Source organism: Chaetura pelagica, unplaced genomic scaffold, assembly GCF_000747805.2.
Source record: "Chaetura pelagica isolate M959 unplaced genomic scaffold, ChaPel_1.0 scaffold344, whole genome shotgun sequence".
Classification (NCBI taxonomy): domain Eukaryota; kingdom Metazoa; phylum Chordata; class Aves; order Apodiformes; family Apodidae; genus Chaetura; species Chaetura pelagica.
Genome location: NW_009953098.1, coordinates 5,328,168 through 5,343,745, shown reverse-complemented (window position 1 = coordinate 5,343,745; position 15,578 = coordinate 5,328,168). Strand labels below are relative to the sequence as shown.

The following is a 15,578-nucleotide window of genomic DNA, read 5'->3' as shown; positions in this document are numbered from 1 at the left end:
GCTGATAAAAGGTTAGTAGGAGCACACGACGATACAGAGGTGTTTTTAGCACACCAGAAACAAGTTAAAGGTAATTTTTGACTCCCTCGCCTCTTGCCAGGTTTGAAGAGCTGATCAGATACTCATACGCACCCACCACTCAATCTTTAAAATCTATTTAGAAATACAATAGTAGAAAACACAGAAATATGCTTGGACAAGGGCACTCCAGAAATCTGCTCCTCCCTAACATGCTCCCTCTCCTTATTCACAGATCTCAAATAAGCCTCAGTATTACTACCTGCCCTGTGCAGATGGGGAAACTGAGGCATGCAGAACCATGCTCACTAAGCAGGTTGATTTCAGAACCAAAAGCACTTACACCATCAGAGTGATGCACGTGCCACCAGATCTGCTCTCTACCATCTCAATGTTTTGCTATCCATGTTTGCATTTCTTCTCTGGTAAAATAACCCAGTGTGAAGCACCACTGCAGCAGAACTGAGCAAGCCCATTTAAAGAGATCCTGGAAGACCTCAGCTGTAGAGTACATCAGTGCTGAGGTTAGGTGCAAGGCAGCCCTTACAGTTACCCAAATCCTTCTGCAAATCTCTCTCCACAGTCACAGACTGTCCCTGCATGGATCTGCCATTGCCTTATCCCACTGCGACCTGCCTGAAGCAAGCAGCTTCTGAGATTTCCCTATTTCCACCAAGCAGGGACATAAATGGTACAAGGCGACACAGAACGTTGTGTAAACCAGCAGGCAAAGCCTGTGCTGAGCCCAGGCTGCTGCAGCTTGGGCAGGAGCAGGGCTGGTGGGCACACACACCTTCCCCAGCTGCTGCTTCACAAACTGCCACAACCTGAGGCTGGTGGGACGTGCAGTGGCCTTTCCACGTGGCCACAGGGTTTTAGGTTTTCTGTCAGATGGCACCAGGATGGGGCTGTTCCATAGCTCTGCTTCTACAAGGGATACAGAGTAATACACAAGTCCTCAGTTATAATGCCAAGATGCTCTTTTATTGCCCAAAAGCTCCCCAGAGTGGTTAGAGGCCTATCAATTGCATTGGCACTGGCAACAACCTAGTGGTCTTGCAGAAATGTTCTTATCTACAGAAACTATCTGTGGCTGCTGGGTCACAGCAGGTAAAGTGGAAAAAGAAAAATCACAGGTTGTGTGCACAGTGATATTCTGCTGGCAAGTTCTGAGCAGCACAGTTGGCCTGGGTCTGTGCAGAGGAGTTAAAAAGTAGTTTATTATAAAAATAGAGCTTTAACAATAGCAAAACAACATGACAAGGCCTGTGGCTCTGAATTATCTAACACATTTACGAATGGCATTCTTCAGGAAATACTTCAGTTAGAGAACTTCAAGAAAACTGCTTTTCAAAGCCTGAAATAACTAATGTACATGCAGTAACAACATAGGAGAAAGGGGGGAATTATATTCTAGTATGCACTTAAGTTTGCAAGATTGTCATTCCAGTGTATGACAGCTCATTCTGCACACTACAGTTCTCTCTTAGCAAAAGCACAGTTGCAGCAGCATATTTTATCTTTACACCCAAAATTAATACAAAATATTATTCTCAAGTAAGTCTCAAAAACTGAAGAGTGGATTTTGGAGTGTGACCAAACTGAGCCTAGTTCTGCACCAGCAGAATGCTATCTCCACATGGTACCGTTAGAATAAAGATTTCAGTATAAATTCTTGCATGTTGGATGTATTCTGGTCTGTTCATCATTTTTTGCTGACACAGTATCTCAGATTCCTTAAAAAAAAACATTTGAATTTGCTTAATATCTTTGAAGACAAAATTTATGCTTTTATCTCAGTTCTCTTGCCTTTCTGCAAGTGGTTTTATCTCAAAATGGCTATTCAGTATTGAAAAGCACCTAGAATACTGTAATTTCAAGTTCCAATCACATAGCTTTTTCAAGCTAGTTGCATCTCTCCAGTATATGCTTGCTATTCACATTGTTTATATCCATTCAGTAAATGAGATACAAGACTTACTCATTCCTGGCACTGGTGTTTCAGTACCACAACCACACAATCTGCTGAGATGATGGTACCTGTAGCTCAGCATGTCCTTCTTATGAAGCTCCTAAAGAAAGGCAGTGTGTGTATCTGCAGCAGACAGTCCAATGTCAGTTTTCAAGAGCTGATTTCCTTGGCTCAAAATTTGCCCTTGGGAGAAGCTTTAATTCTCTGAGTTCTTGTGGCTGTAAACTCTGGTCCACACCAGGAGTTAGCTTGTAATTTAAAGGAGATTCAATATAACCATTTCTGTACAGACAGACCCGCTTGCAGAATTCAAAGGTGCTAAACATCACACCAAAGTATGGGACAATCTGATTGGGAAAAAAAAAAAAAGCAACATATGATTAAAAAGCACTATTAGATTCACTAGTAGCATTCTTAGCTCAGGTGCTTTTAAAAAAAGGAAACTTCTAGGACTCAAATCTGATCTGATCTGCTAATAGAGATATGCTCATTTATAAAAAATCAGAGCCTCACCTCAAAGCAGGCAGACAACTGCAGCATGCTAAAAGTAGGAATTTATTATTGGTACCTAATTAATTATAACAGTATTATTAAGAACATGGTCTATGCTAGCCTCTAAAGCTGGTTTACAACCTGCCTGAGGTTGCACCCATTTTGTCATAGACTCTGACATGTATAAGCTGCTAGTCAGTATGGAGGCATGTCATAAAAGCATTATAACCCCAACTCTGCAATAGTGTGTCTTGATCACTTCCAGACAGTCTTTGCTTGGGTTGAAAGCAAGATCTCACCTTGAGCAGACTGGGTGTGAGCCCACTCCAAAGTCCAAGCACACCCTTGTTCTTCACAGTTTGCCGGAAACAGTCAACCATGCCAGTGAAATGGACATCAACTGCTCCATAGTGGGGAAGCCAAGGACTCTGGGCCTGTTCAGGAGACACCCATAGGGATTTAGAACAAGCAGAGGAAAACAAAAGAACTAAAGAAAATTATTTTCTCCACTCTGGTCCATAAGAAAGGTTTCAACATACTGATTTGGATTCCTCCATAAACCCAACAGATTCAGCTATTTTGCCTTGAAATACAAACTAAAATGGGAGGGAATTCTGATACGTATGAAAGAGAAAGAGACCAGCAATTTCACACTGCACTTCCTTTTGTGCCATGTCACTTCTATAAGTAAATCCCACCCTTGAAGACAAACCATCTGATCCAGAGCCACATTACACATCAGCCCCACCTCTGCCAGCTGCTCAGCCTGGGAAGAGACAGTTCACAGCACCAGCAGTGAAGCACCTGTGAGAGGGAAGCCTGGGGCTGGTCCAGATGCCACACTGCCTTCCTGGAGTTCTGATCAAAACCCAAGAGCAGGCTGACCTGACACTGGCTGCTGAGGCTGTGTCCATGCTGCAATGAGAAGGGCAAACTGCACTACAGGTTGAGCAGCACAGCAGAAACAGAAGAACAGACTTCAGCCCAGGCTGTACCAGCCCACCAGGGGCTGTAGGGGAGCAGTTGGTGCCTGTGTTCCTGTATCTTTGCTACATGGTCAGTTGATCTAGTTTGGTTAAAGTTAGCTTGGAGCATCCTGCTGGATTGCAGCTACATTTCCAACTGCAGTACAGTGTCTGTTCACATGGAATAAGTGTACTGGGTCATTTATAACAGCAAAATCCTGTCCTCATTAATCTCCTACTGTGTTAGGGCAGACCTGACCTTCCATAATCTCAGCCTCACCCATCTGTGCACATGCAGCCATGGTTTTCATCTGAGTGAATCAGGTTTTCACTGAAACATGAGGCAAGTGACACTTCTCAGCCAGGTGTGTCTGGGGACCCCTCAACACAGGGTGAAGCACATGCAAGCTGATCACACAGGGTAGAAATTTGGTAAAAGTAGGACTTGTGCAGTTAATTTCATTATCCCTTCATTGATCTGAAACAACATGTGGTGTGGCATTTTTCCCCTCCTTGGCCAAACTAACCTATAGCTTCTCAGAGCTGCTAAGCCTATGACAAGGCTCTCATAAACTGACAAGTGGTGATGACATTTTCTAGATGCCTCAGCTATAGCATTTCAAATACTTGGCAACTTAGATGCTAGAAATGGAAATAGATCAAAACTCATGCTCCAGGTACATATTTGCTAATCAAAAAGTTTTAATGCTGTTGCATCCTCTTTTTTTTAATTAATTAAAAAAAAAAAAGCTGTGCATTTTGGGTGGTTCTGCATCATCTAGACGTGTACAAGAGTGCAATCATTGCAACCACCTAGAACCAGAAAATGGAAGTTGCCAAACAGATCAAACTAGTTTCTCTACCTTTTTTTTTTTTTTTTTTCAAAAACCTATCCCCTCCTTGGCCAAACTAACCTATAGCTTCTCAGAGCTGCTAAGCCTATGACAAGGCTCTCATAAACTGACAAGTGGTGATGACATTTTCTAGATGCCTCAGCTATAGCATTTCAAATACTTGGCAACTTAGATGCTAGAAATGGAAATAGATCAAAACTCATGCTCCAGGTACATATTTGCTAATCAAAAAGTTTTAATGCTGTTGCATCCTCTTTTTTTTAATTAATTAAAAAAAAAAAAGCTGTGCATTTTGGGTGGTTCTGCATCATCTAGACGTGTACAAGAGTGCAATCATTGCAACCACCTAGAACCAGAAAATGGAAGTTGCCAAACAGATCAAACTAGTTTCTCTACCTTTTTTTTTTTTTTTTTTCCAAAAGCCTACAATGACATACAGATCAAACAGCTAATTTCATACCAAAAGGGACTGGGTTTATGACAGAGGGCTTTCACACCATGCACCTCAAAGCAGCTTGACTCCCTTTCTTTTGACACCCCTCAACACCAGGGACATTTCACAGAAAATGGAAACCTGTTTATTATGATCATTTTAAAAGACTCCCTTTTCCCCCAGATCCAGCTGCCTCATACTGCAGGAGGCTGGAGACACAGCACAGCTCACCGTGCTGCTGAGCGCCAAGTTGTTAGTCACAGTGGTAGCAGGGCTGAGTTGCTAATCTTTTTATGTCTGGTGGACGATGGGTCCTCTAAATGATTAAAGCACACCAACAGTAGAACTGTGTTTGTCTGCTCTCTCACAAACACAGTATTTTAGTATCCAGTGACCACCAAGTCTACTAAGTGACTGTGACACATCCCCAGGGTCAGCCGTCTGTTCTGCCTCAACAACCTAAACCCGCAAGAGAGAGATGTATAAAAATACCTCAGCTATCTGCAGTCACTTTTTTTTATATAAACAAAATATTTAAGTAAGGGTGAATCATCATGACAAAACTAAAATTAATTGTTAAAGTTAATTGTTACCTGAAGACATCTCTCCTATTGTCTGCATGATGAGGGGACTGCCAGAACAACAGTCACATTTTGGGAACTAATCCCACAGGCCTTTATAAGAGATTTCTCCTTCCACCACCTCTCCCTGCCCCCTCCTCCTCCTCATTTCCTCTTATAATTGACAGACACATGTAATTCACCACAGTGCAGTGGGATCTGTGCCCATCAAAAGATCCATCACTTGAATCTTTCAAGGCTCACAGTACCCACATGGGGACCAAGCAGAGACCACCAGGTCAGGAGGTGGCAGACACTGTAATTAAGCCACCTAAGACTGTGCCCAGAGTTCAGCAGATACAACATTCCCACTGGCACTTTAGCACACTGTGGTTTGCAACTATCTGAATTTACACATATCAGAGACTCTTTAGAAATACTTCCCCCTCAGTTCATGTACTTTTTTCCCCTTTCTTCCCTGTTTGTACAGTCTACTGGTACAAAGATTTGCTGTTTGTTTTGACATGCAGTACTTGTTGGCACAGAGTACAAAAGATCAACTGACAGTGAACAGCTGCCTTAGCTGGTATGCTGTCCTGATGGTAAATATAGTAAAACTGCTTGTTATTTATATATTTTCAACAAATTCAGGTGCCCTACACTTCTGATCAGTATTAAAAAAGAAAAAAAAAAAAAAAAAAGCAGCACAGGAAGGCACTTTACAACACTCTTAATCTGGAAGCTAAATTAAGAAGTCTTTGCAGTCTGGGTTAAAGAGGACACTTGCAACAGGCAAGTGTAACTGCAGTTCAAAGGAAAGCAAAGGATGAGGATTGACATTTTCTTTCAAGTTAATGCCACTTGGCCAACATGACCACTATGGTCACCAGAAATTCCACTCAAGTGAAAGGTGAATTCTTGAAAAAGTAGTTCATTCCACTCAAATCAGAAAGAGCTAAAATGTAAGTATGAATACTGGGGGGGAAGGCATGCATCCTCTTGGGCTAATCAAGCCTTTGCTTCAAGAACAGTCTGACTTGGTAGTCATTGTCTTTTCTGTGCCAATGGTTTGGTAATACTGAGTTACGCCTGGGTAAAGTCCACTAAAGGTATTCAGGCATGTAGGAAGGTGACAAGCTATCAGGAGAGCAATCAGTTCCAGAGCAGCACAGCAGAGCAGCTGATCTCCAGCTTCCTGCACTCTAGGAACATGTTGTCCTTTCCTCTGTAACCTGAACTGGGGCCAAATCATCTGTCTTTCTGAGATCGATAGCACAGAGTGAACAAAACAGTTTACTGCTGCCTAAGTTACTCTTAGATTTAAAAACACTACCTCCAGGCCTGTTCCCTGAGGCTTCAGTTTGTTGTAGAATCCCTCCTTTGCTACTGGACCTAAACTTTCCCTGTTTTTATGACCTGCAGGATGAAATTTTTGATGGGGAACTTCCTCAAGGCAGTGCAAGCCCCTTTATAGTTTATTTTATGATGCAAACACTTAGTTTGGTTCCACACCTCACACTGTGAACAGTAACACTAGTTGCTGCTTCTCCCAATGTCTTTATAGGAACTGAGAAAATCAATGTTTTACAAGATTTGGGCTTTACAGAAGACATACTTCCATTTGCTTTATGTGGATGAAGCTGATGCCTGAATCCTAGCAGTGAGAAGAAGGGGAGCATGAAATCACTGAAAGAAGAAGCAAAATAAGAGCTCACACTGCAGCCTTCCCCTCAGATGATTTTTAGAGTTACATCTCTACTGTGCACTTGTTTTCACAAAACTTGAAGGAAGTTAATATCTGAAAACTCCACTTCTCTGTCAAGTGTAGTTGAAGTTGGACAGCAGGATCAAAAGCTATTTTGGGGAAAGGACAGACAGCTAGCAACCATACAAGCCTTACTTCCATAAGAAATCAGACTAGAAGTAGTAATATTGGTCCTTACTTGCTTCCACACTATGGAATTTGCCATTCTGTCTGGTCAAACGACTCTGCCTCTGAAAATTTTCAAGGTTCAGACTCCCATGCCGCTCCCTATTAAAGGGTCTCCCTGCATGAAGTCTCTAAGCACATTTGCTTTTGAGATGTTGTGTGAACCACATGACCCAAAAAGGATTTATTATTTTTAACCCAGGTCATGACTCCAATAACTTTCATATTCCCAGCTGACAAAAACACAGATCTCACAAACAGCAGGGACAGCTTGAGAGCTTTCAGAGGCTGCCATGCCAGCACCAGTGACCACCCAGTGACAGAGCACTCTTTGCACATTATTCATGTTTCAGCAACGCAGCAGCACTCTCTTCATTTCAGCAAGGAGAAGGTGATTTTTTAAAGAACATTTGCCATCTTTTTCAAAGCTTTATTTATAACCCAGGCACTGGATTCTTGCTAGACTGACTTTTACCAAGGACCATAGTTAATAAAGTATCTCCTTTAACTGACTTCAAACTAAAAATGGGCCGAGAGGGCATCAGATTGTGTTTGCTTTAAACAGGCTACCTCACCAAGGCAATGACTGCTTAGTTTTCTCCAGATTACTAAGAACTCATAGCATCTACATAATTTACACAATTTATGTAATTTCACACTAGCAGAGCATGTTGTGTTCCAAAGAACCACCCCCCCCAAAAAAAAAACCCCACCCCAAAACAGATTTATAGGCAGCCAAAGTCCAACTGCCACTGAATAAGAGGCCACTTTGTGGTTGATGGGTGGCAAGTTTACACAGAGGGAAGTGCCAAACGTGGGTATTAGGTTTGCAATGACCATATGCATGTTCATAGATTTTTCAATTCTCCACATAACCTGGGATCTGTGTCATTCTAATAATAATCTTCTGTGTGGCATATATCAGCTCTAAATTAATCTTCCCTTACTGAAATGGCAGAGCTCTTTCCAATAGGCACTTATGAAGGTCATCACAGGCAAAAAAGATTATGTGGGGAAGGAGAAATACATTACCAGTGTTTCCCTTTGACTCTAATTAATTCATAGGCAGGTATTTCCCTTCACTTCAGTAAGTCTGCAAGGTGAAAGCGCCATACTTGACTATCTCTTGGATACTGGATTTAACAAGGAATGTGGTATTGCAGGATAAGAAAGGAAAGCAAAGAATAAGAAACAGCAGAAGGATACAAAGATCAGTAGGATTTTGTCCAGAAACTGATACAATATAAGAGTGAGTCAGGAAAGCACTTGATATAAAACATCCCTTTGAACAACCCTCTCCTTCACTAACCCCTTCTACAGATGCACAACAAAAGCAGTATTTCCATGCCAAAACATGCATACAGTACCTCTTAATTCTCTAACATGCCAATCAGGAGCCAAGTGAAAAAAGGAAGACAAAGGAATAAAATTAGGATGAGCACAACAAAGAGGACTAACATACTCAGTAAGACGCACTCATTAATCAACATTTATTTTAAGAAAACCATTCAAGTATATTTAGCAAACATAGTATCTTTGTAAAAAAGATAAACATGGTAATTCTAATAGCAGAGGGGGAAGAAGCCATGGTTACAGGGTGAATCTGACATCATAAGTCATCACTAAAACACAAAGAATTGTTCAGTGACAGTCAGCTCCTACTCCCACAGATGTCAGTGACAGAAGCTGCTGACATCAGAAGTGTAGGATTCACGTATGTAAAATGAGAAAGGATGAAACAAAATTATTACAACTGAGATTAAAAATAACACCTTATCCTCTTCTAGTCTGTGCAAACAATTCAGGCTTTGTCTAGATGAGGAAATGGATGGAGCTAACTCTTCTGACTGCCTAGTATGTCAAAGATCTGAACTGGATGTTTTGGTCTCAGGCTTGTACTCCCATCTCAGAATCAGAGAAGACAACCTCGTGCCTTAGTTTCTCAGCTTTTGAAGCTCCTGAGACTGCCTTACAGCTCCTTAGTTCCTCTTCTTCTCTGGCAATATACTACCTTCATCAGTGGGACAGAAGGAAAGGAAGAGGAATCTGACCCTGACCTCTGCAGTCTGCTGTGTTCCTCTTCATACACACCACTAGAATTCATAACTTCCAAACAAAGCCAGCATTTCTCTACTCATGCTGCAGAGCACTCACACCAGGGCTGGGCAGCTGAAGGCTTTGGTACACCCCTCTTTTGCTTTTTCTCAGCTAGAAAGGTGAATCACTGAATGGAGGGTGATCAGAATAAGGTGTCTGAAAAAAGTTGGGGTCAGAAGTACTTGCCATGAAGCTCTGTTTTCCCTGTCTTAATTCTCCCCCTTGTAGGTCCCTTTGCACGGTATATTTTCTGGTGCTGTCCTAGACATGTTTCCCCCCTGACCACCACCCTGCAAACTGAACAGGCCAGCCAAGTAAGCACAAAGCAGACTGGATCCCTGGAAGGCTGGGCAGTATTATCAGCTTGGGTGTCTCTTTTCTAGATAAGCCTCCTGACTTACATAATTTTGAAACAAACTATGGGCTTTCACATCTAGGCAGCTACTTCTTCTGAAACATCTTTGCCTTCAGAATAAATCACTGAACAGTAGGTGTTTCTCTAAGCTTGGAAAATCACTACTCAGTTGTTGCAATGCATCTATGAGGAAAAAAAAACCTCTCAGCCCTTTGTCCATCCGAAGTATTTTTAACGTATCTACTTCCTACATATTTAGGCAATAAATCCAATTTCCTTCTTATTTCTAGAAGTGCCAATCAGATGTTTGAAGCATCCCTTTGGTGAAAGAGTACAGCCTAGTGGCAGGAAAATAAAAGACGGGCCTGTTCCACTGCTCTGCTTTCTTGTAAAGACAAAGCTGGACACAGAACTTGGCATCACACCAGCTACAACCGAGAGCTACTTTTGAACTGATTATGGAAACTGAATGTTCAACTAACTGATGTATTGACAGAAAATATTAGAAGGGAAATAGCACCGCAAATGCTCTTATTTTCTTTATTCTTTAGGGTAACAGTACTGCTCTGAGCCTAAGGATATTCAGAAAAAGAGAACCTGTAATGAGTAATTGCTTTTCTTAGACCCACTGACACAGCTGGAAAAAAAACAATCAAGTTTTCATGCTCAGAATCTCTTTCTCATCTGAAATATTTTATGAGACAGCAGATGAAAAGGCTCAGCTTAAAGCATGACTTCTGGGCATGTCAGCTACACAGGCTGGCCTAATAAAGAACATTACTTCTCCTGCTGAGGTCCTCCATTACAAGATGGAGAGAGGCCAGTGAAGGCTTCTGTGCCACTGGATCTGAGCCCTGTCTGAAAAAGGGAACCTGGGGAATAGGAGAGGGGAATTCACAGTTTCACTGACCTTTTTGTAGCTTGTGACTTAACCACCACACAGTCACTTGAGGAGGAGGAAGGGGATCACACTAAATAACTAAATGCTAAACGCTGCCACCCCAAACAACTACTTTTTTTATAAGAACACAAAAGCTTCCCAGGGACTGGGCTGAAGGAACAAACTCATATGCAACAGCCAGAGAGCCACCAGACAATGACAGTTATTCACTGTCACTCTGCTAATGAAGTTCTAATGAAAAGTCAACATTATCAGTTGAATGTTGTCACTGGGATGGAAACTGTTGTCTTATTTTGTTTTTAAAAATTATTATTACTAAACTTTCAGAAGCAAGATAATATAAAAATTCTATAGTAACTTGATATAGTTAAGTCTTATGTTGCTGATGCTCCAGGAAAGCAGCAGCACCAGCAACTGGTAAGTTACCTGTCAACCAGAGGAGTCTGAGATAAGAATGAGGATAGTCTTGACTCTTCAGGCTTAATACCTGCTGTGCATGTTTCATGTGGTTGCCAGTATGTAGGTCAGGCATAAATGACAGACACATAGGCTCTAAAAATGACACAGATCTCATTCCTCCTGCCTACCACCAAAGGGACTGAATGCCTGTATTTGCCAATTCTGAACTGTGAGCATTGGATGGAATAGCTATAAAAAAGTAAAGAAATAATGCCAGAGTCTGAGAATATGCATATATCCCATAATGCTCACCTTTAAAGTGTGACAACATGCTTGTAACAGTAATTTTCAGACTTAAACCAACCAAACAAAAAACCCCAAAATATCAACCAACCTAAAGCAAAGCCTCTGTAGTTAACTGGTAAGAGAAACAAAGCAGCACTCATGATCATCTCGCTAGTCTTGTCCCAAGCTCCTGCAACAAGCACCTATAACAAAGGACTAGTAACATCAGTGCTCAGTACCTGCATCTTCCTCTTGACAGTCTCAAAGGGGAAAGAAAGTGTCTGTGCCACAGCAGCAGCCACACAGCCATTTATGAAGTTCTGAAGAGGAGTAAAATGAACTATGGGTTTTTGCCAGATTTTGTCCAGATTGATGTAAACAAAGAATGACCCTGCAGAAAATGGGACAGCACCTAGAAAGCAAACCAGATAGAGGATTCTTTGAGCACATGTAAACTAAAAAGCAATGCTCATCACATAACCTAGAAAGATGGAATGAGCTCCTGCCAGTTTACACCTTGTATTGCTCAAACCAGATCATTATTTTGAAGAATTTTGCTTTTTAGTCCCTGGTTTACGAACACACCCCCATATTGTAGCATTAAGATGTGGTGATAGGGGCATATATGTACATATTAAAATGTGCATGTTGTCAGAATTAACTGCTTTAGTCTCATGACAGGTCAGCTGTTCCTCCAGGACCTCTTTTGTGACAAGCTCTTTCCTCAGTCCAACACCACCCCAGCAGTAGTACAGGTAAACAGAGCTGCCTCTTCAGTCAAGCTGATGAGAGATATTTCTGTCCTCTTTGCTTGTTTTATGCTCTCGTCAATTTTATAGTGGGATTGTAAATTATTATTATTATGCGTTTTTATAATGTCAGATTGTGAAAAAATTGACTCAAAGTTAAATGACATTTTTAAAAGCTATGGAGAGTAAGTACATAATTAAAAAGTAATTTCATATAAATATAGAATATCACTAATCTTAATTTTTCACATCAGTGAGATATTACTGCTCACAGTTTTCACTGAACAGTCAGGCAGACACCCTCACACATGGATAGGAATTAGGAACACTGTGTGTATATGTACATATATTTTAAAAGAGTTAAATGGTGGAAATCTTGCATCCAAGCACAACTAGATCATCTATAAAAGGAAGAGAGTATTTAGTTGAACACTTAACCATACATAAAATCCTACCCACTTGGTTGTACTTTGAAGCAATAAAGCAGCAGCAGAGGTTATCAGTATTGTCGTGCCTTGTAAATCTACATACCCTCTACAGAACAACTTACTATTTGCTTTTGAAATCAAATGGCCAAATGCACTACATAGCTGCAATAAACGATGTGCAACGAGGTGATTTCCCCCCATGATTATTTTACCTAATATGGCTGGTGAAACGCCACGATAGAGTGCAAGGAGTCCTTCTTGATGATAAATTTTGTAAAAAGCATGAAGAATTCCTTTGTAAGATGGTTCCAGTCGGTTCTGCACAATGAGCCGTGTTTTAATTACATCCGTGGGGTAAGTCACAACAGTTGCAACCATGCCAGCCAGACTTCCTGCCATGATGGCTCTCCAGTGGGAAATATGACCCAACTCATCCGTGAAAAGTATAACAAGTCTAAAGTAAATGCATAAAAGAAGTACTATTAATGACAATATGAACAAAACACATGGAAAACGAAGGCAGATTATTCCCAGTGTAACTGTTCTTCTGCCCACAAGCCTCTTCAGCAGCAGCAGTTGAAATTCTGACATGTATTTCAAGGCCTTACTTATGTACACCTCACAAGCAGCAGAAAGCTCTGTTCAACAGAACATGTGAATGGGCAAACATAAACAGAGTAAAAAAATATACTAAGGACCTCAAAGAGGTTTTAGGTAAATCCACTTTGCATGGAAGTGCAGAAACAACTAAGGCAGGGACCAGGACATATAACTCTGCAAACAGAATTTGCTTTTAGTGTTACTGAGCTTAAACACTAATTGTTCAAATTATATACTTTTTTGCCTGGGACTTTGAATGTCATTTTTGACTGCAGAATCTTCATTTGTATTTCTACTTGAAGGATGAAAGATACAACTTAAAATGTATCTGCAAGTAATTCTCTGATCACCACTCATCAGCCAGAGACATTGGTCAGACCTCCCCAGTCAAAGTTATCATGCAAGAACAAGCACACAGATAACATAATCATAGGCCTTCTGAGAACAACTGAACTCTCCTCTGTTACTTCTGCTGGGATAGAAAGGTGCACAGAAATACTTGTCTTCTGTCCAGGCTCTATTATGCTTAGGAGATTAAGTCTAAAATTTTAAATTTTGAGGTTGAACTAGAGAATTTTCAAGGCTAACCTACAATTCATGCACTTGTGTTGCAGAGGAGGACTTCATTTGCACAGGTTCTCTTACATCAGGGAGAAGTGGAAGGAGCAAGAAAACAAGTAAAAAGACTTGAAAGGAGAATCTTAACTGAAAGCAACAGAACTTCCTATTTTACTTTGGAAGGTTTAGGTAAACTGCCTAAACAACTGGGCTACATTTAAACTACATGTCCAGAAGAAAATTTTCAAATTTTTACAAGTCACTGCTTGCTCAGTTGGTGTTTTCTCAAATGAGTGTTCATGTTGTGCTGTATGACAGATCCCTGCATCTACTTGTTTCATGCCCTGGAGAGAGCCCAGAGCAGAAAGACCAGCCAAGCAGAAGTGAAACAGCATGAACTTTTTTCCCTGTCTTGTACAGCCCCTATAGCAACAGAGCCTGATTTTCCTGTGTGTGCACAACTGCCTGGGGAGGGTGGTGGGGTGTCTGTAGGCACTCCCCAGGAAACATTTAAAACTGCCAAGGAAAGACAGAGTCTGAGCACAGCGACCACAGACTCAGTGCAGTCAGCTGAAACCCCCATTCCCCAGCCAGCTCCCACAGTGCTGGGGGGGCCACTGACTCCCCAGCCCAGGTCCTGCTGCAATTATACTTAAGTTACCATGTAACATTTATCTTGCCTTTATACACATACTTTTTTTCCCATAGAAAATATTTTTTTAAATCCTCAAATAATGTATCCAGAAGTACGTGTAGGAAGCTTTTATTTACTATCCTGCTACTGTACTTCCCCTTGCAATTCAGAAGAACAGCCTGTGCAAACTAGAGACAAACCACAGCCTTGCAAAGGGAATACACTGTTCCCAGCCAAGCAAACAATGAAGTTGTTTTGCTCAAAACCTACTGGTTTATTCTGCTGCAACACACTGACTCTTCTTGGAACTTTTCAATTACATTTAAATAATTGCTTCTGCCTTCCCACTGCCACTACCTCTCCCCTTTTCTGACCACTGGCTGCATTACAAGCAGAAGGACACAACAAAGCTGGCCAGTCCCAGGGTCACTCCATCTATCAGTTCCTGAAGGGCAGAGGCAGAGCTGGGAGGATGACTCTTGCTCAGCCAGATGATGAATGATGCAAACCCAGCCCAGCAGTCTGTGCAGCGTCAGACCAGGCTGCAGCAAGCTGGATTGGCCAGCAAGGCTGAGCCCACACCTCTCCCCACCCAGCACAGCCCACGAACTGGAATAACCCATTGCCCAGCTGGGCGGAAATGTCAAGTGCCTATCAGGCACACAGCTGATCTGAAGGGGAAAAAAAAGAAGGGAAAAAAAGGCAGAAACCCAACCCTCGAAGTGGCAAAACACGCCGGTGGGTGCCAGCAGCCAGGCTCTCCTTCCACAGGCACCGGCAGCAAAGGGAACCCTGGGGAAGAGCGCGGGTTGGCACAGCTCGGTGCTGCTCCGTGTTGATCCTGCTACAGCACTTCCAGTGTTTACCTGGATTTAATAGCTGTATTATCGAAAACAAGATCTTAAAACAAATAATATCACCCATTGACTTTAGAACCGATCAAATTTGCATAACTGCTGCAAGATCTGAAGCTTGATTTTGTGATTTTCTTTTTTTGCAGCCAACAGAAATACTTGAAAACACACAAATGACTAACATTGGTCGCAAAACAAATAGCTGCCACAGCCGCATGTGCAGCTAGCACCGTAACTTCACTTCTAAAGGAGCCTCTCTGAGCAGAAGAGACTGAACACAGCCCTTCATCGTTAGAAAACACCCACGGCTTTACCGGCAGCGCCTGGCACAGCACCGAGCTGCTACACGCCCTGTGAACTAAACAGCCGCAGTTAATGAGTTTGCTGCACAGGGGGGTCAGTTCTCTCCCGAGGGCTCGGTGTCTCCGGGAGGGGGGACACAGACCCCCCGCACCGAGCGCTCCCCACCCCTGGCACCCGCCCCGTCCCTTACC

At 42.0% G+C, this 15,578-nt stretch overlaps 1 protein-coding gene across 1 annotated transcript in view; it reads right to left on the bottom strand.

Annotated features, from left to right (window-relative positions):
* Positions 1 to 1,963: 1,963 nt before the first annotated feature.
* The window catches only part of SLC25A43 (solute carrier family 25, member 43), a 40,496-nt gene continuing 26,881 nt past the window's right edge, over positions 1,964 to 15,578 (bottom strand). Inside the window, exons 2-5 of the mRNA XM_009997217.1 lie at positions 12,651 to 12,892; positions 11,501 to 11,673; positions 2,782 to 2,916; positions 1,964 to 2,337 (exon numbers count right to left, since the gene is read on the bottom strand). Coding sequence (XP_009995519.1) covers positions 2,134 to 2,337; positions 2,782 to 2,916; positions 11,501 to 11,673; positions 12,651 to 12,892 — 754 coding nt within the window. The 3' untranslated portion in view covers positions 1,964 to 2,133. The remainder of the gene's footprint in view (positions 2,338 to 2,781; positions 2,917 to 11,500; positions 11,674 to 12,650; positions 12,893 to 15,578) is intronic.